At 28.5% G+C, this 20,257-nt stretch overlaps 2 protein-coding genes across 5 annotated transcripts in view; both read right to left on the bottom strand.

Annotated features, from left to right (window-relative positions):
- The window catches only part of LOC143177464 (long-chain fatty acid transport protein 4), a 52,471-nt gene extending 44,731 nt beyond the window's left edge, over positions 1-7,740 (bottom strand). Inside the window, exons 1-2 of one of the 2 annotated variants that reach the window (XM_076375378.1) lie at positions 7,582-7,740; positions 6,368-6,605 (exon numbers count right to left, since the gene is read on the bottom strand). In XM_076375378.1, coding sequence (XP_076231493.1) covers positions 6,368-6,558 — 191 coding nt within the window. In that variant the 5' untranslated portion in view covers positions 6,559-6,605; positions 7,582-7,740. Of the gene's footprint in view, positions 1-6,367; positions 6,606-7,122; positions 7,277-7,581 lie in introns of those variants that run through there. The other variant, XM_076375387.1, reaches the window with a different exon arrangement.
- A 3,193-nt stretch (positions 7,741-10,933) lies between these two features.
- LOC143181480 (uncharacterized) lies at positions 10,934-20,199 on the bottom strand. 3 transcript variants are annotated; one of them, XR_013002285.1, is made up of 6 exons: positions 19,931-20,199; positions 14,825-15,304; positions 14,415-14,529; positions 14,182-14,328; positions 13,825-14,082; positions 10,934-13,028 (listed from the first exon to the last, which is right to left on the bottom strand). XR_013002285.1 is itself a non-coding variant. In XM_076381885.1 (5 exons), exons 1-5 carry the CDS (start codon positions 20,009-20,011, stop codon positions 13,958-13,960), a joined length of 948 nt encoding a protein of 315 aa, XP_076238000.1. In that variant the 5' UTR covers positions 20,012-20,199; the 3' UTR covers positions 13,057-13,957. The 3 variants fall into 3 exon arrangements, 1 of the variants encoding a protein (XP_076238000.1); XR_013002284.1 differs by lacking the exon at positions 10,934-13,028 and adding an exon at positions 13,057-13,714; XM_076381885.1 differs by lacking the exon at positions 10,934-13,028 and having other exon boundaries at positions 13,057-14,082.
- Positions 20,200-20,257: the final 58 nt, after the last annotated feature.

The following is a 20,257-nucleotide window of genomic DNA, read 5'->3' as shown; positions in this document are numbered from 1 at the left end:
GCGGTTAAGGTATAATAGCTTAAAGTGGTAAAAATATTAATCCGCTTCTGCGTAACACTATATTTTATTAACAAACTAAGAGAAATTTAAAAATAAATAAATGACAATAAACACCGAATTTGTCTACAGTATGTGTAACACATAATAATTTAATAATGCTTTCTTCTAATTACGTTATAAAAGTAATCACTTAATCTAACACATTATTTTAATCCTGAAGAATACATCAATGCTCCACTTACAGTAAACTGTGGTAATTATAAAGAAGAAAACATATCTCACCGATTCCGATAGTTCTTAATACATATTATCAAGATCGATGTCATGAGTATATTTTACTTGTACATACAGGGTAAGTCATGCAATTCTGCCACCCGAATTTAGTTGTAAACTCTTTGCTATATAAAAATATATTTCAAATAAAAGTTATTTAGTAGCAAGTCCGGCTTACAATATAATAATTAGTTTTTTTTGTCATTTAACTTCTTTACCGAAATATGAAGATCACCATAAATTTGTTAACTATAATGTGTAACACTTAATCATGCAGTTCGAAAGAATACTGAATACTAAGTTAAGAACTGTTTAAGGTATATGGGGCCAAGAACTAATAATTATAAACATATATTCTTCAATGGAAGATGATTTCGCGCATGAAAAATTCCAGAACTACCATCCTTGTTAGCAAATTTACCGTTACAGTTTTAACAGTGTCGTATTGTTGAATAAGTAGCCATTAGTATTGGCTCATAAAAGAACTGTTCCAAACAAGATTTTTGCACTATGCCTACATCCTAATGAAAGTCCAAATTCGTAAGACTTATTCATCTAGTGACTAATCTAAGGACTAAGGTCCTCATTTCTCCCCAAAGCCTATAATACAGATGATAGACATATAACGGAGATGTATCTTGCATATACCCGGCAAATCTAAATGTAAGAGATTCTGTATTCTGTGTTCTCATAGCCTTTTATTGTTGTACCCGTATTGAAAATACATTATTTAGTTAAAAATAAACGAATCTATTTCAATATTCGCGGGCTCCCAACTTTATCTCCAGGTGTACCTTTAGTAGCGAACGTACATATGCGTTTATAGCCAAAATTAAGTTATTGTATGAAAACACATCAATGAATATGTAGCCCATATAACTACTAATATTATGAACCATAACTTACGTATAAAATCTAGTCGACTTAACGTCTTTCACTTATTTACGTTGATTTAATAGTAAATCAGTAGTGCATGTTCACCTTACATATATGTATGTATAAAAACCACCATAGAGTAGTCAGGGTAAAACGCCCTGACTATGTTAGTTACTTATTATCTTTCAATTTTTAAGAGTATAATCAAAAATTACACGAGAAGAAATACTCGAGCAGAAAAAAGAGGAGAGAAGATTTAAAACGAAGAATTTTTAGTTTCCACTTTAAAAAAATACGACAGGGGAAACGATTCTTTAAAAAAAATGTCTAAGAAGAACAATGCTATAGATATATATAGGATTAATTAAGTTTTTTTAAGTTTTGTTTCACTGAGTTCATTAAAATATTTGTTTGAGATAGCTACATAAACAGTTTACAGTACTTTTTTGCTATAGACTCATAGCTTACTGATGAGTTTGTAGCCAAGGACACGTTTCTAAGGTCAACCTATATACTATAGTAACCTACTATGGTTATCTTAAAGATACAAGTCACACATATAAGAAGTAAAACTCGTTTACTTTAAATAATTTCGAGAAGTAGTGAATCTAGCAACAAGTTTATAACAAGACAATACTGTACTACGTACAGACATACATCTATAATAAGATCGTATAAAAGAACAACGTCTACTTTGCCAGAGAACTTGAAAAATATTATTATTATTATATAAATTATAATTCTGTATACGCTTATTTCCGTTACAACTACGAGTATTATCATTGTTTTTTGCTGAAAATAATTATCTGTTAATTTATCTTTGAAGTGCCTCTTTAGGACGTTTGTCAAAGAGCTATCGGAGAATGTATTCTTTTCTGAAGTTTTTTAAAATTATTGTCATTTTTAGTATTTTCATTATAATGATAAATTTGTACAAATATTAGACATCCGACGGCCGTTGATGAGCAAAAAGAAATAAAGATATGTTGATTACAAATATGTTTTATTTTACAAAATCGTTAGGTGAGGCATACTACTCGTTTTTACCCTATGTCATTTTTACTGCAAATTGACTAATATAAAATTTTCACATTTTCTGACTAATCCTTTCAATTATGTATTGAAAAATGAAGGAAGAAAAAGCTAACAACAACACCCTTTTCTTAATGCAGGCTATATTCATAAAATTGGGCTAATTTGCAAGTATTTCTAAATTAAAAGACGTCATTATTAAATCTTGAAATCATATTCTCGAAAAGGCTCTTGTAAATATGATTAAAAGCGTGTCTAATTATAGTCTTGAGTTTATCCACACAAATATAGATTCTATTCATTATAAAATTTTAGATAACATCGTAATTTATTATTACACCAGTCTCTCGATTTACGCGAGTCTTTTTACTCGGTAATCCCTCGATTCACGCAGATTTTTTATACGCGGTTCAATTTACGCAGTCTCATTTTATGCCGTTCTTTCTTTCCTCTTTCTTTTCTCTTCCTTTTTTTTCCTTTTTTTCCTTTTCAAAATCGAAAACCGAAGCAATACCCCAAATAGGGAGTATTATATTTTAACATTTTCTTTTATAAATATAATTTTTACAATATTCTTTAATACAACAATATTAATATGTTGAAATTACTTTTTAAACATTTAAATCTCTTAAAGCTTGCACTATAGTTATGCATTATAATGTACATTTAATTTTCTTTTACGGTCCAGAATATTAAAAATACATATTTCAGTTAGAATAAAAGGCCCAATTATTGTCTCTTTTAAGGATTGACTCTAACATTATTACATAGTTCTTTTTATGTATCAACCAAAGGCATATATTTCTCTTGCTGTTTCTCATTATTGAATTTGTTTATTCACAAAACCACTACCTTTATTTAAAAATTTACTCATTTAAAACCAGTATCTCGGAAGCTGCTACTATCGCTCAATCATTACTCACGAACTAAACAGAAAAACTTAATCAGAACCGGAATTACGATGTTAATATCTTCCATGATGCTTTAATCATCTTTTTAGATGATTTTATTAATATGTTAATAATAATTAATTAAGTTTTTCAATCTTATATTAGTAGCTTAAACGTTATATCACTGTAAGATTTTCTTCCGTGTTTTATTTTTTCTTTCATAATTAAACGAATATCTGAAAGATTAATAAAAAAAAGTGATACATATTTTTTTCCCAGATACATTACTATTTTAATTGTATGTTAATCTATTCATGTAGGATTTCGTAAGATTTAATAATTATTTTAACTAAAATAGCTTAGAATGACAGTAACTTAGTTTTTTACTCTAATAGAAATTAAATATATCTCCCTGGGCGTATAACTATACACAACTTATTCATAAATAATAAAATGTTATTTTCAGTTTTACTGAATAGTCACTCGAATAATTGTTTTATAAATATTGACAAACAAAATATATTGGGAGATTTTAACATAATCGAATCCGACGTTCACCAAAGACCTCAAAATTACAATCCCTGGCCAGTTTATTAGACGCACTATAAAATATTTGTAATTATATATGTTGCACTAGATTATATGCGATATTATTTACATTTACCCTTACAAATAATGATTTTTATATAGGAAATTTATGATACAGTTTTATTTCACATCTGTTTTTTACATGTCGCCACATAATATTAAGATATTGGCTATGGAACATAAACAAGTATAAACTTGTTTTATTTGCGTTGTTGCGTGCTACAAGTACTGACGTGTTTATATGGTTTTCTTTAATGTATTTATTTGTCTTTCAGGATTAAACTACACGGTAGTTTGTTTATTGTGTGTGCAGCACGTGGCAAAAGGTGGCTCTACAAAATATCAATATTTTATACTGTAAATTTCAATATTCTTTAAAATTTAATAAACACATTTTTTCTATAAATATGATGTCTTATTTGTGTTAATAACTAGATAATTAAGTATATTATACATACGAATTAAATAACTATATGTATTAATTAGTTCTAAAACTGTAAAACACCCGATAATTAAGATTTTACATAGAATCTATGGTGCATCTAATAATATGGTCAGGGACTGTACATTAATATAATGATAATGATAATGATAATGATAATAATAATAATAATGACTACAACAGCCTTTTATCAACTTTTATCGTAGCTTTTTATCACTGAACTGTAAATATATTATTATTAGTAATAGTAGTTGTGTAACTTCTTTCACAGGTTCGAAAATCAACCGCTGGGGCCTACCCAGTTGTCATCTCGCCCCGGGATGTTATGTATCTTCTTTTTCTAATTGAACTCTAGATTTCTAATTGAATATTGAATACAACGCTACATGTCCTGCATTTTAAGTACATTACGCGAACGCCAATGAGTTTCTGTCTGGAAGAGGCAGTCCTTTTGCTTAACGGTCCTTTTGGCCAACATGTGCAGCCTTACGCAGGTCAATGACCGACCATAATCCAAGAAAATGTGCGTTGGCTGTATGTGTCCTTGTATATAAAAGTAAACTGCATGGAAAGTAAGAATGAAAGAGAAAAGGAATATGAATGTACGTACACATCGTCAGTTTTATATTAACACTGAACGAGATAAGACTGATAAAACAAGTTGTGTGTGAAAGTTAAATAAATCGGGTCAAACAGATGATAACTTGTGTTCTACGCTCATGATGCATCTATTCCATTATGCAGACAGCAAAAAGGCTTTTACGAACAAGACATTTACTCATACAAAGGAAAATTCTTTGTTAGCGATCAACGAGTAGAAATCGTTGTTATACAAGTAGTGACAGTAAATTTTGTAAATCCCCTCTACTTGTTTTTGTCATAAATACTCCTTACAAAGCTTTGAAATACATATGTTTGGGATTGTCCTGTTGCAGACCAAAATTCTGTCCAGTTAATTGTTGACCTGATAGTATTATCTCCTCTTCAATTATTTTCTTGTACGCCACCTTGTTTAATATATTAATAATTTGTATAATATTTCCAATCCCCTGAAGGAAAGTACATTCTCAAACAAGGATCAAATCCTCCTCAATGTTTAATTGTGATCACGATGCATTGTTGCAGCATGTTTTCGTCACTATGTCGGCGTATGAAAATACGTCTGTTTGTACCAAATAATAGAAATTTCGACTCGTCACTCCATAAAACATTCTTCTACATTTCTAAATCCCAATTCTCATGCTCTTCCAGCCACTGAAGCCTCTTATTTTTGTTTTATAGCTTCAAAAACGGTGTCTGTGCTACAGCTTGACTCCAGCAAGCTACTAATCGACGCTTTACGGTACTGATAATGGAGTATCATGACTAGTATTCAAATTTCCTTAAGTTTCTGAATGATTTTGCTTGAAAACATTATGGTTATTCTTAAATTTTATTTTAGTTGTTAGTTTAGGCCTTCCCGAGCGTTTCTGAGACAGAAGAGAACCAGATTCTTCGTATCTCTTTTGTATGGCACTGCATGATACGATAATTTTAATTTTTCTACAATAACTCTCAATAATAATTTCCCTCGACGCAAAGTAACTATTGCACTTCTAATTTCAACAGGCAATTCTTTTCCTTTAGCCATTTTCTACTTGTATCAAAATGTGTTCTTAACGCTTTGATACTTGACATAAAACATTTAATTTCTGGTCCTTGCACTCGCTCTTGTATAGCAAAAAATTGGAAGAATCATTAAAAGCTAACCATCTAATGAAAAGACGAAGTATTATAACCGTTATGGACCATGAAAATATTTTAAATGGCAAAGTCCCGTAATCGATGAAAACGCTTATCCGATAAAAATGCAATGAAACGTTATTCTTCACAGGTATAAGTGCTAGACTTGACTATACCTTATGAAATATCTCTAATAAATTATTAAAGACCAGAAACAGTGAATTACATGAATACTAGAACTGATCCTAAACATCTGAGCAGCATTGTATACATATATAAGTTTACGTATGTAACTAATATAGTTAACATATAACTAAGCACATAAGCCTGAAAAGATCTTACACTGCATTTAATAAAAAAAAAAATAAATATTGTATTCGATTATTTGGCGAATTTTAAATATATGTTAAATATACATGTACATACGTATATAAAAACTTGATCAAAATTTATATTTGAACCACATAGGTACGTGCATATAACAGTAATGTAATAGGAAGACTTAAACATCTCTGCGCTATTTACTGAATTATTTTTTACTTACTGGATATCACGCGGCAAAACCTTGAAGATAATATACAACTTTCGATGAAATCTGCAGAGCACCGGGAGAAGAACCAGAACAAGGATGATTTGAGCGATTTTGTTGAATCCGGGAAATCCGAATCTGGTTGCAACAATAGCAACCATCGCCCCGATTATGCCCAACGTTAACAGTAGAAGTCTGATGTCCATGTTTTGATATCACCCAAAGTCCGTCCACCAAATCCAAGTATCCGAAACTGCGAAATATAGCACGATCAGTTCTGTATGTTCCGAAATGAGAGCAAACGCTAGTAAACAGTTGGCTGCAGTTCAGGATTACACACGGTTACCAAAATCTATACTGAATAGTTCAAAATAATGTCAAATGCAGTTAATCGTCTATATTTCAAGATCTTCAGGACTACATCAGAAGTACTATCTTGACCTATGTAAACGAGACAATCGCTTCTTCTATCTGTTTGTATAATTACGTAATATACTACGATCGTTTTCTTTAATTCGGAGCAGCACCAAAGTGCAACGATCAATACTTTGCATTTCAAAGACACATGAATTACCGCAATCAAACTTTTACACATCTAACTCACATGGCTACAATGATCGATTCTTGAATATCCAGTGTGTATGCCTACACGTCATGGGTGTTGCAAATAATCTAATATTTTCAAAATAAACGAAATCCTACAATGAATTTATGATAAATTGGTAAAATATTTTTACAATATACAAGCTGAAGCAAATAATTTATCAAACCTGCACCACGCCTTATATTGAAAAATTAAGATATTTTCTTATTGCTAAATGTAGCAAATGGTAAATACGCGAGAATTAAATATAAGAAACGCGCTGTAATCTTTTATCCCTGTCAATCTTTTCAATTTGAAAATTGTATAAAGCACTAATTTTACGCGTAACGTGACACACACTTATTTCTTTGTTTCGCAATTGCATAGAATTATCATGATCACTTTGTTTATCGAGAGTTGCACGTGGTACGACGATTGCAATACAGTGCAGCTTTAACAATATGCGCAAAACGGAACAGTTAAACCTTTGTGTCTGCGGACACAAGGTCCTACGATCAATATCCCATGATGTGTCAAAGGTTCGCAAAGTGTCAGATTTGATTCTCCATTTCAAAATTCTACCGAGATGCAGCACGAAATTGGCTCCTTTATTTCGGAACTACGCATGATAACAACGATCCCGTACCTTGTAATTCAAAAATAAACGAAATGTCACCAACGATCTTATGTTTGTTTGGCTCTGAAATCTTCCCGGAGCTAGCTCGTGTTTCAAAACGCAGTGCTGCACTCAACAACGATTACCATCGACACTAGCAGCCGGCGAGGCTACTGACTGAAATGCACGTAACGCGTTCCTCCGACTTGGACTGCTTCGCTCTTGCGCCACCAGCCCAAGAATTATTCTCGTGCAGTGGTGTTCATTCCAAGCAGCAGAAAATCGAAGTTTTATTTTAAGGGGGAACCCTATCCATCGACTTTCCTACGGTTATGCACGGTTTCCACGGTAGTTGCTGGGCATGCTCGAATACTGCGGAACCTTACGAACGGTTTTATTTTGCCGTTAGCCTTTCATTTAGCGATGTTCGAGTCTGTTGTTTGCGTTTTGCGTTTGTCCATTTAAAGAAACGTCTTGGGTGGAATGAATGACACAAATCTTGTCCAAGTGTGCAATATCATTTTTATGATTTTCTTGACTGTGTTTTTGGTTTACGTCAGATTCTTTGTGTTTACTTAGAGGAATTTTAGAAAAAATTAGACTAGAGAAAAAGGAATGAAACAGAAATTACGTTGATGTTTATTCATTTGATTTACCAGTATTGTTTTCTTCCTACATGTAGGATTGACATTGCAATATTAATTTTTATCTACATGAGTCTATTTTTGTACACATTTGTTGAAGTTTCGATTCCTTGTTTTTGTGAAATAGAATTAACAAACGTTTACGAAATTTTCTGTGCATGACTTAAAAAATATGTTCATATTAATTAATGTTTTTATAGCTAATATATTGATAATTAATACATTAGTTATATATCTACATGACACTATGGAGATTCAAATCTTTGACATTTTATATCACATTAAATAAAATATTGCATATGAACTTACTCCGAAAATTTGATTCAGATAAAAGTGTGATCATAAAAATAAAATTCAAAATGAAATAAAAATATATGTATAAATATAAGAAATAATATATTTTATTTATATTATATTATAGGATTATTTTTGTTAAATAAAATCTTGATTAAATCTATTTATTTTTCAAATATTAAGGCTAAATTATATTATTATATGATGTATGTTACTCCTTTTTAAATATATATATATATATATATATATATATATATATTACTAAATTTAACAAAGATATATATATATCCTAGTAAATAGTTAATAAATTATAAATAATTATTAAATACGTGCATATACTTTTATTCTTTTTATCCTAAAATTTGTTATATGGTCTTACAAAGAAATTATATATTATTGAAATATATTATATATATTATTGAAGTTCAATGTTCTTTTACGACTTATTATGACCTTTTATTTTAAAAACGTATTATTTAAGTTTGAGCTAATTTGTTACGATAAACAGAAGTGTAACAATTGTCACAGCACTTAGTTAACATCCTAGTAAATGGTTAAAGTCTGATAAAAAAAATATTTTAATAACGAATGTAAACGTATATTAATAACGGTAAGAAAAAGAACAGAAACTAGCTTAATAATATAGGACGTAGAAAATTTAATTTCTCATTGGAAAAATAGAAAATCATATAAACAAATGTGAGATATTGTATATACTAGATAAGTTATTTACCTGACCGAACTATTATTAAAAAATAATTTGAAAACAAAGGTAGAACTCAAACCAAATCTTCCCTACAAATTAGTATTCAAATTCAATATCTTTGTTTTAAAACTATTTCTAATGAGACATAGCTATACGTATAAGAATAAATTTGTGTAAGGATCGCGTACCACACAAAAAAAATATTTGAAGTTCAAAAGAAAATTTATTTCGAAGCTCTTAGAATTTCGGAGGGACATAACATTTTGTGATGAAACTAATTTTAACGCTTGTCATTTAAAAGTGTAGACAAAAGTCAAACGAAGAAATGCATCTTAAAAAACTTTATTTATCAGTTAAACACGGCGGTAACAATATTATAATATTGAGGTTACATAAATTACTATAGCTACAGAAATTTAGAATTTATTACACAAACCATGGATAAAATAATATTCTTAAACTTATTAAAAAATCATTTAGAGCAAAGTACTCAAAAAATGAATACTTTTAACAAATTTCAGCAGCTCTAAGATAATGATCCCAAACATAAATGAAAATTAACTTATTAGACAAGAATGCTTCTTAAATAACTACCAAAGATCATTAATACACATTTTCAATCACTGAATTTAAAGCTAATTGAGATGTTATGAAACATATTTGATAATAAAATATGAAAACATGTAATTACTAATAAAACGTTTTATTGCCATGCAGCATTGAAAACTAAATTAATGAGAGAATGGCATAACATTGAACATTATTATTATTATTTTTCAAAAAATAATAGAATCAAAGCTAAAAAGGCTTTCTGACATAATAAAACTAAAAGAACATCTCACAAAATATTGATTCTAAAATTATTAAGTTTTGCAATAACATGTACAAAAATTTCCTAACATTTAATTAAATTAAATAATTAAATTAAATAATTAAATTAAACATAATGATTTAAATTAATTTTCATAACTATAAAAATATAAATGACATTATTGTTTTTTTTTCAGAGTTTAATTTATGAATTTACAGTTTAAATATTATATTTTTCAAATACAGAGCATAGGTAGACTTTTTATTGTTATTTAAATCCTTTATATCCTTGTTACTTTCTGTGTGTGCTAATACTTCAATAATTTTGTGACTCACTATACACAAAACATGTTAAGATAAAAGAATGATTCACTATTGCTTGCAATCAATGATATTTATACATAAAGAAACATAAATACTATTAAACACGTTTTAAAAAACTTCATTTTGAATCTTAATGTCAAGGTAGTTGGTATGCTCAGAAAAACCATTTTTACTGTAATATTCTAAGCTTTAGAAATTACCAATGAATTAATTAAATACAAGTGTTTGGTGATAAAATAACCATCAGAAATTACTGGTATAAATGTGACATTTTCTACTCACACAACATTTTACATTTATTAGGAATAATATTTTTGTGCAATAAACCTAAACAGATTTATAATAAGTAGGTAGATCATTTGCTTACTGTTATTATTGTAACAATCCTATGTAGGAAAAAATGGAAGTTTTTATACTGGTTAAGTTCAAATAATAAACAGTGCAGTTTATGTTATATTCTAAAGCTGGTTTAAAATATAACTTAGACAGTTAATACCAAATTCATTTTAATCAAAAGGGATAAAATTATTAATTTTCACTTCTAGAACTTACACGATCTACTATTTTAACTTCCTTATTAGTGTATTAAATAAAAACTTACAAATTAAGCTTGATTATTATAGCCTCATTTATTATTATTTTAATCTATAAAACATGTAAATTATTCTTATATGTATCATTCTTATCTACATGAAAAAATAGATTAAAAGTAAAGTGTAATGATTTAAATATAAGATGGGCTACATGAAATTTGTCAAGGTAGAAACTGTTCAATAATTTGAAGATGAACACAATCACTATAGGTTTTTATAGTCCAGTTCTCATACATAGTTTAAAAAAACAACAAAATTGTGGGAAGAAAAAACCATCGTCCTCATTTTAAAGCTATACACTGAGGTCATTTTGTTGCCTCTTGTGTGAAAAATAAGAATAACGTAGGATACTTTTGAAAAATAGTTTCTAGGCACAAAGAGGCAATGAAAAGTTCAAATGTACATATATCTGAAAACATATAGCTTTTTAGTTATACGTTATAAGCAACAAAAAGCGATAAAATGTTCCACGTTATTGCTTCAGTATAGACATAGCTTGATATTTACTATGTTTACCAATTTTGGTGTAAGAATAATGACTGTATGCAGTGTCACTGTAAACGATTAAAAATTGATAGATATTTTATTTATATGAATCATTTACTCCTCTTATTCAGTTAGAGCACGTTATCACTTAAAAATGAAGTCATCAAGTTAGTCAAATGGTAAAATAAACATGTTTGAAGTATTAAAACAAGCAGTGACAAAAATATTGGTAGGTGAGAACTTCAACCTCCTGCAGAATCACAGTGAGTTATTATCAGTTGTTTATATTAAGCAATGTCGCCCACCAATACATCAACTTATCACACCACATTTCTGTGACGATATTACACAAAAATCAGAAAAATGAAATATGTTGTCAATGGACTTCGAAGTTCGAAGAAGTTTTATGTAGATTTCTTCACAGAAATTATTCATTAAGTTGTACTTTTAACAATCTTCTTAAACGATTTTAAAAGACTGAAAACTTGTATAAAAAACAGACAATTTCGTTCCTACAACAACAAAAACAGACCTTGACAATTACAATCTATGGTGATTATATCCAATAAAAATGTCCTATAATATAATTCTATAAAAAGCTCCATGCTATACAAATTTCGTTTAACCCATTACATGTTCTACATGTACAACTTTACTTTAATCCATTTTCTTTTTTGACATAAATTAAAATGATAATATTAAGTGAATCACGCTCGCGCTGTACTCAAGGTGCGGTCAAATGATATCTACAAGCCAGTAAAAGGTGGTTCCTTATAAAAAAGAAAAAACATAGAATAAAATTTTTTCGTCCGGAGTTTAGCTGACGCAAAAATTAAATTTAAACATTTACTAAGTACATATATAGTTATAGCTGAGACAGAGTACTTTTAAACAATACAAATAGTATTGATACAGAAAATATGAATCAATCAATACAAAGTATTAATTAAACTAAAAGAATTCAAACACATTACAGATAGTACCTGTAATAGATCAGTGTATCCATAACTAAATAAGCATAGCTTGTAAGCAAAATATCTTTTCTGTTCGTTTTTGAACTTAATAACTATTATCACGTATAGGTATTATTTATAAACACGATACGTCGTCCAACGAATCATCTTAATCGCAATTGTAAATATATATAATGGTTTTTAAACCCGCTTTTCTAGTTAACTAAGTCTCAACCGAAAAAATTTTATTCTGTACTCTCTTCTTATTTTTTTCATAAGGAATCATCTCGTGTTTGTTTACACATGTCATACGGCTCCATCCTCTATATTACATAAAATTATAAATAAAAAAGATAAAGACAAAATAATCCTATAGTAACTTTCTTTTGTATCTTAAATTGTGTGCTACATCAAATGATCAAATACAAACAGACACAAGTGAATGGTTGAACAATAAATAAATGTTATCGACCGCTCATCAATATGATTATTTGCGTTTGTTCATGCTCGTACAGTGCAGACAACTATTTAAAAGGTTTCCCTCATTTGACATTCGACATTCACAAAATAACAAATCAACAAACATAGAGAAATTGGGGGTTTCGGCATTAGTTTGGATTTGACTGCCTACTATTTTACATTAATTCAAATTTATATCAGGAATATTCTGAAATAAAAAAAAAATTCAATAGAAATTTACTTAACCATGTACATAAAGTTTTAATATTCACTCCATCCATCTGGTCATATTAACTTTATTTTATCATCTTCAATACATATCTTTACGTCTTTTTTAGCAGATCACATGTGTCACTATACATTTATTATCATCTAACAAAGAAATAGATACTATATTTTAATTTATTTTCAAACAATTATTGATTGCAAACATATTTTTAGAAGTATTATGTTTTAATGAAAGTATTTTGATCAAAAATTTATAAAACTAGAATAGGAATAGAAAAACAACTGTCAGTTCGTACAATTTTTAATTGTTTAATCGTGCAAATATGTATTAGGTGTGCAACGATCTCAACACGAATTATTTCTATCGCTGTACTAGAATTGTAATCATACAGTGATAATTAAAAAGTAAATGAAGAGAGGAATGTATGTGTCTACCTTCTTAATAAGCACCATTAGCATTTTACTGAAACTTAACATTGATACGTTTGATATATATTTATATTAAAACTCGATAATTCTTTAATCACATAAGTCACTTATAATCAATTTTTTATTGAATTAAATCGTTATGAAATATTAAACAAATGTAAATTAACTAATATATTATTTTTATTATAGCTTTACTAATTCAGAATTAAGATAGAAAATGGGAAGACAATGAATGTCCTGAAAATGAATGCACATTTAAAAATAAGTGATTATTAATCAAAACATTTTCATGGAAAGAACAGTCAGCGAAAATCGGAATTATTTGCCAAAATTGACGAAGGATTTACCTAAGTTTGTTGGGCGGGAATACAACTTTTATACATTGATCTACTGGTGGTAAATATTCTAGAATAATTATAAATTCCTTGTATTCAATTTTTCGGATTGATTTTATCATTGACGAAGTATAAAATGTAATGTCTATCCATGTACTTTGTCAATGGTTTTATAGTTACTAATCTCATCTAAATTTAAAATATCGAACTCTATAATATTTTTTCCTGCAAATTGTCCAAATACACCGTTTGATATACTACGTTTAACAACTGTAAAATAAAAACGAATTAATTAATACAGTGTAAGAGAATTAATAATAATAGTAATGTAAGAGAATAATAATTTCATTAAATATAATAAAAACTAACCATTTGAATTTACTTTCCTCAACATATAGGTTGGTAAATTTTGACATTCACGAGCTATAAATGTTCCAACAATTGATAAATTAGTGATTGGTGGTTTAACTACTTTCATTGTTTCTCTCACAATTTCTGTATTCACTTCATAATACCCTGTAAAAATAATAAATATATATACATATTATTATCATTCAATTTAAAGACTTAAATGTACTTTTTTTTAAATATATAATATTTACCATTGTACATTTTTCTAAGAAGATCGTACATATTACGTGGTGGTAAAACCTTCTGACGATTTAATGGCATAACGAAACAATTCTGTCCATCAATGTCAATAATGCCAGTTTTGTTCTGTAATAATATATATAAATTATTTTTTATGTACAAATAAAATATAATGTAGTTATAATAATGACAGTGAGCTCCTGTTTATAATACGAAATGGACCTATAAACTGAAAATACAAATGAGAGTCAAGGTTCATGCAATAAACAGTTGCTGTTCATCTTGTTTACTCTTAACTAAGCTACCATTTCTATCATGTAATGACTAAATGTAATGGACGAGATTTGCATCTAAGTTATTGAGTTGCAATTATTAAGCACCAACTGTACTTTTATATAATATTGAAATTTATTAAACTTACAATGTTAAAATCATGTACGAATCGACCTTGACGTCCACCACGAAAATCAGGCACATCAATTTTTTCGTAATGCTCATTCTTTAAATCAATTTCAAATCGTTCCTTGAAAGAATTCCTTCTGATCTTATTGTTCAGATCTTTTTCAATATCTATGGTTTCCTGTACTGCAGCTCTTGTCAGATTTCTAAAGAACTCGGGGTCTGCTAACAATCCTTGATGAACTGCATCTTTAGCATAAGATACTTTGTTTGAATTATCATAAGGGATGCTGTACCATCCTGTTCTGAATCTATGCATTTGTGTTCGAGCATATTGCCTGTATATGTATAAACCCCCAATAACGCCAATTATGAGTATCATTAATGCAACAAGAAATAGTACAAATGTTGCTGTAACGCGAACACGTATACTTCTGACAACATAATGGTTTCCTACATCAGCTTTCTGACGTTGTGCTTCAAGATCTCTCTTTGCCTCTTCCTGTTAACAGAAATATATACATTTATCAAATTATATTGTTCATTAAATATACAATATAAATGAAATCAACTCAATAATTACATCAAGGCTAGATGCACATTTTTTACTCCATCTATAAGCAGTGCTTTAATTATATACTTGAAATAGAATATCCCATTTTTAATAAAGGTGTTTGTATTGATAACATTTTGATTGAAATAATTTTTTACTTATCAATGCATACACCTCATTAGAAACAATATTTGTTATTTGAGACAATTAAATAATTGCCTAAAGGAAGTTTTTCATTGTATACTTGAAGCATGCATACTTCAAAATTATTTGTCTAAAGCTGGATCTACACCAGTGAACACTTCACAAACTTCTTATCACCCTACTCGATTTTTCCGCAAACACCAAGAACAGCGTGCGAACAGATACGTGAACAAACAATTTTTAGTGTCAGGTTCACGCTGCAGAGAAGTTTATGATCACTTCGCAAGCAGCTCGGAAGCAGTTTACCGTGTCCACATTGAAGCTCATGAACAGCTTGTGAACTGCTTTCGAACAGTTATAGGCTGTGAGATCGGGAATGGATCCTTTGATGTATTGCTTTCCGAGCGAACAGTGTTCGCTGTTTGCTGAGGAGCTTGCTATTTACTGTTCACTGCTTGCAAAAATGTTTACACCTCTGACACTGACGAACATAGTTCGTGAGCTATTCACAAGCTGTTCACTAACAGTAATGTGCACCCGGCATAGAAAATTTTAATTTTTATACTGGTCGCGAACAGTTCGCAAACTCCGGTGTATTCGCACCTTAACTTGATAATTTTAACATGCTCATAGTACACTGATCCACATAAGAATCAGGACAATTTCAATTTTCCTTTACATACCACTTTTTGTTTATAAAAATCATACATAACGTTGTATGAACTATTTAGCATTCATCCACACAGTAAAAGACGATTTTACTTGCAAGTAAAATTTAAATAGTTGTAATTCAATGCATAAAATTACTACTTCCATTGCATATTTTGCAAACTTGTTGACTGTACATTAATATTTCCTTTACATATTCTACTTCAGTTTGTAATAATGGCTTCAAGGTGGCTAATAATGTGGATTGTTAAAAATATTTGTTTTATAATTCCTTATGAATTGTCATATCTTTTATTTAAAATAGTAATGTAAGTATTTTATAATATACTAAAGGCTCTTCTAGGTATATACTGTATATACCTTACTTCCAAATGATTATAAAGACTTAAATAAAACAATTGTTATTTTTAAACATAACAATCATTTCAATTTTGAATAAATACTACATTATTTCTTCATCGATTTCTACTATTTCATATTTTAAATATGAAATTAATTTATTGTAATGCTGTAACATCATTATTTTTGTATTTATGCATTATTTGTTAAGTAATATTTATCATAATGCTTTTAATTTTATACTTATATTTAACATAATTGAATAATGTTATGTAGAATATAACAAATATAAATTGAAATATCTTAAGGAATAATAGTGAGCCCAAATGGAACACAAAATTTTATTAAAAAAAATTTATCCTTGCTTTGCAATAATAATGTGTTGAAATTAACAGTACAATTTTAATACAAAGAAAAGATTATACGATTGGTGAGACAGATACACTAAAATAGATGGTTGACACAAATGTTTCAGCTATTCCAGAAAGTGTGCATATGTTTGAAAAACCCTTAAAATCAACATAGACGGCACATCTGTGATTAGAGTAAACATATCAAGTTACTAGTCGATTTGAATTTTTGACCAAACACTTGCTGTAATTGGCTAAGCTCATTTCTATAAACACTGTGGATATTTTTTTCAAAAATCATACAAGAGTCAATAAAAGCATGGTCTTATTATGAAATTATTATGAAATAGGAACAAATTAGACATGTTATCAGACATTTTACATTCCATTTAGGCTTCCTTAACAACCTTTAAAGTATTTCAGCATGTACTTATTTATAAAACAGATTGATACAATTATTAATTTAGACAATTCACTTATTCAAAGAGTATATAATTCTAGCAAGGTGCATTCTGTTTCATCTTAATGCATAAGCACAAAAATAGTTACACTAAAATTTTCATAATTATTAGTTATTTAATTCTCAAAAATTATCACATGTAAATATACTGTTAAAATCTTTATAAAGTAATTCAGTTTTGTAAACTACAAGTAAATATATTAACGAAACATGATTTTAGAGGTCTTCAATAATCAAATTGTTTATCTTTATGATAGAGATTCCAAACTGATATCATTTAGTAAATATTTAGTTACTTAATCAGTTTTATTCTTAAGATATGGAATTTTTGACTAGAAACAAAAGCTTAGATTGTATTTTAAAATATATTAATAAAATTGTTATCCAAAGGTCACACATAATTTCATTATTTCTTAGTAAGAAACATAATTATGTAAGTAAATCGTTTATTTTTTGGAAAACTAAACATTAATCATGTACTTGTATAATTAAACAGGAAAATTTATAAAAAGTAAAGTCTATCAGTTTCATTTATGAAACATTCACTTGGCATTAACGCTTAAGATAATGTCTGATAAATCATTATTTAAAAGTGAAACATGCAATAAGATAATAAAAATACAAAACAATGAAATTGATATTTCAACAAGTTACAATCTTGTAAGTTCTGTATTAAATACTTTTTTTCAAATCAACCAATTTTTCTATAAATTTTGTGCAATGAATTTACACAAATTTTTATATGCATAAATGAAAAGATATGCCACACGCATAATAACATATATAACAGTATATGATAAAGGACAAGAATGCATATTTACTGTTATACTAAAATGTTATATTTGCTTTTGTACAGCTATACTTGATGGCTGTAGGTGATTTATCATTCATAAAAGTCATGAATAATGAAACTGTGTTTGAACTTTCATTTGTTCATTATAAGAATTTAAAAAGAGTCACAATCATTGACATAAGATATCGCTTACTTCATACAGCTGTTGTGGAATTCTACAACATTTGACTCTGACAACAGTTATGACTGTCATAGACCTCTTTTAATGCTTATAGTTAAAAAAGATGTATTTTGATTTTTGTCTTATTTCAATATACAAGGTTTAACAAATATAGCTTTTGATATTTTAAGGTGTGATAGAAAACTCAGAATGTTCGATCTGCCTTTGTTTTGTAATAATAATGCCTTGAAGTTAACATATTTCCAAGCTAAATTAACAATCAGAGAATTCTGTAATTTTATAGATGCATTGAAGGGCAGAAATAAAGCAAAAAGGTCTTAATAATATTGTTTTTTGTATCTTTTATAGTTTAACTTTTATAAAGCTCTAAAAACCCTAAACGTTTGTGAGAAATGGATTGCAGATTTTTAAAGCTTTATACAAGTTAAACCTTAAAAGGTACAATAGAATGCATTCAAACATTTTTACTTCTCTTTTGCCCTTCAATATATCTATAAAATTACAGAATCCTCTGCTTGTTAGTTTAGCATATATGTATGTTAACTTCATAGTACTATTACAGCAAAATGATGGTAGATTATATGCCATATAATATTTTGTGCTCCAATTTGGATCTTCTACCACCCTTTAAAATATTACCAGCTATATTTGTTATACCCTGAATAAGATAACTTATTTGATTTGCTATATGAAAAAATGATTTAAATAAAAATTGATTAATGTAAAAGAAATACATAGCAGACTAATTTATTATCTACAAATTGATTTTTATTTAAAACATAGAACTAAAATGATTATTATCATAGATAATGTATAGTATTTGATTTTAAAATTAAAAAACATCATTGAAAACTATTTAAAGAAAAGATTTCTTGTTATAGCTAATGAGATATTACAAAAATAATATTTGTTCTTAGAGGTATTAAATTTTGTGTTTCTTTTTAAATTCTTGTCATGGTTTGTTTTGTATTAAATTGTCATCTTTTTATCATGTAAAGTGTCGTATGTAAATACTTCTTAAAATTAATTCTACTATGAACATTATTCTATTTTAAGATAAAATTGAACTAAATCATTATGATAATCCTTATGGTTCTACAAAAAGAAGAACCTTATATGGTTCTACAAAATCATATGTGAAACATCGTATGTGAAACAGTTCACATAAATTTTGATAAGCTATTTGTTGTCTGAAGTACATGTAATTTTCAAGTTTTACATAAATAATTTGTCTATAGAAATTCTTCATGAGTTATTAAAATTTTACAAGTGGTGTCAGTTTTTCTAAGTACATATAAGTTTAACTTAGCACTGATAAAGCATTTTAAAAAATATTCCAACAGTATACAGAACTATGATAACATGGATAACTTGATATAGCAATGAGTAATGCACTGTTATCATTTGATATTACTGTATTATATGCGTAGCACTCTTAAAGTTGAGAAAAATAATATTGCGTACATAATAAATTGTTTTGGAGCGTACAAAATTCACTTCAAAAGATAATTTCAATCGCAGAAAAGTTTGAGTGTTTATTTACGATAGTCAAATTACTCGTAAAATATCTAGGAAAGACATTAATCTGATAACTGTTTGAAGTCCGAAATTCGAAGTTTATAAATAAATTGATACTAACCGTTGAATTTTCCTCAACAAACAACGGTTGTTCCATTTTGTCCGCCTTCTTCTCGGTGATGGCCTTTGTAATGATCGTCATCTTGACGTTTAATTTCAATCTTCTTCCAATAAAAATATCAGTACACCTTCTACACAAAATCTACTTTCGTGCGTGCGGTCGTACAACTGTACTGACGATCAGCGCGCTTAAACGAACATTGACGTATAACAACACAATACCTACGCAGGAACGATACAATAAAACCCACAGAATTTTAGGATAAACTGCATACATACAAATGCAACCGAGATTGATCGCTGACAACCGCGCCCTCAATGCACTAAT

Source organism: Calliopsis andreniformis, chromosome 1 (assembly GCF_051401765.1).
Source record: "Calliopsis andreniformis isolate RMS-2024a chromosome 1, iyCalAndr_principal, whole genome shotgun sequence".
Lineage (NCBI taxonomy): Eukaryota > Metazoa > Arthropoda > Insecta > Hymenoptera > Andrenidae > Calliopsis > Calliopsis andreniformis.
The sequence above is the reverse complement of the archived record's forward strand: the minus strand, read 5'-3'. Positions and strand labels throughout refer to the sequence as shown.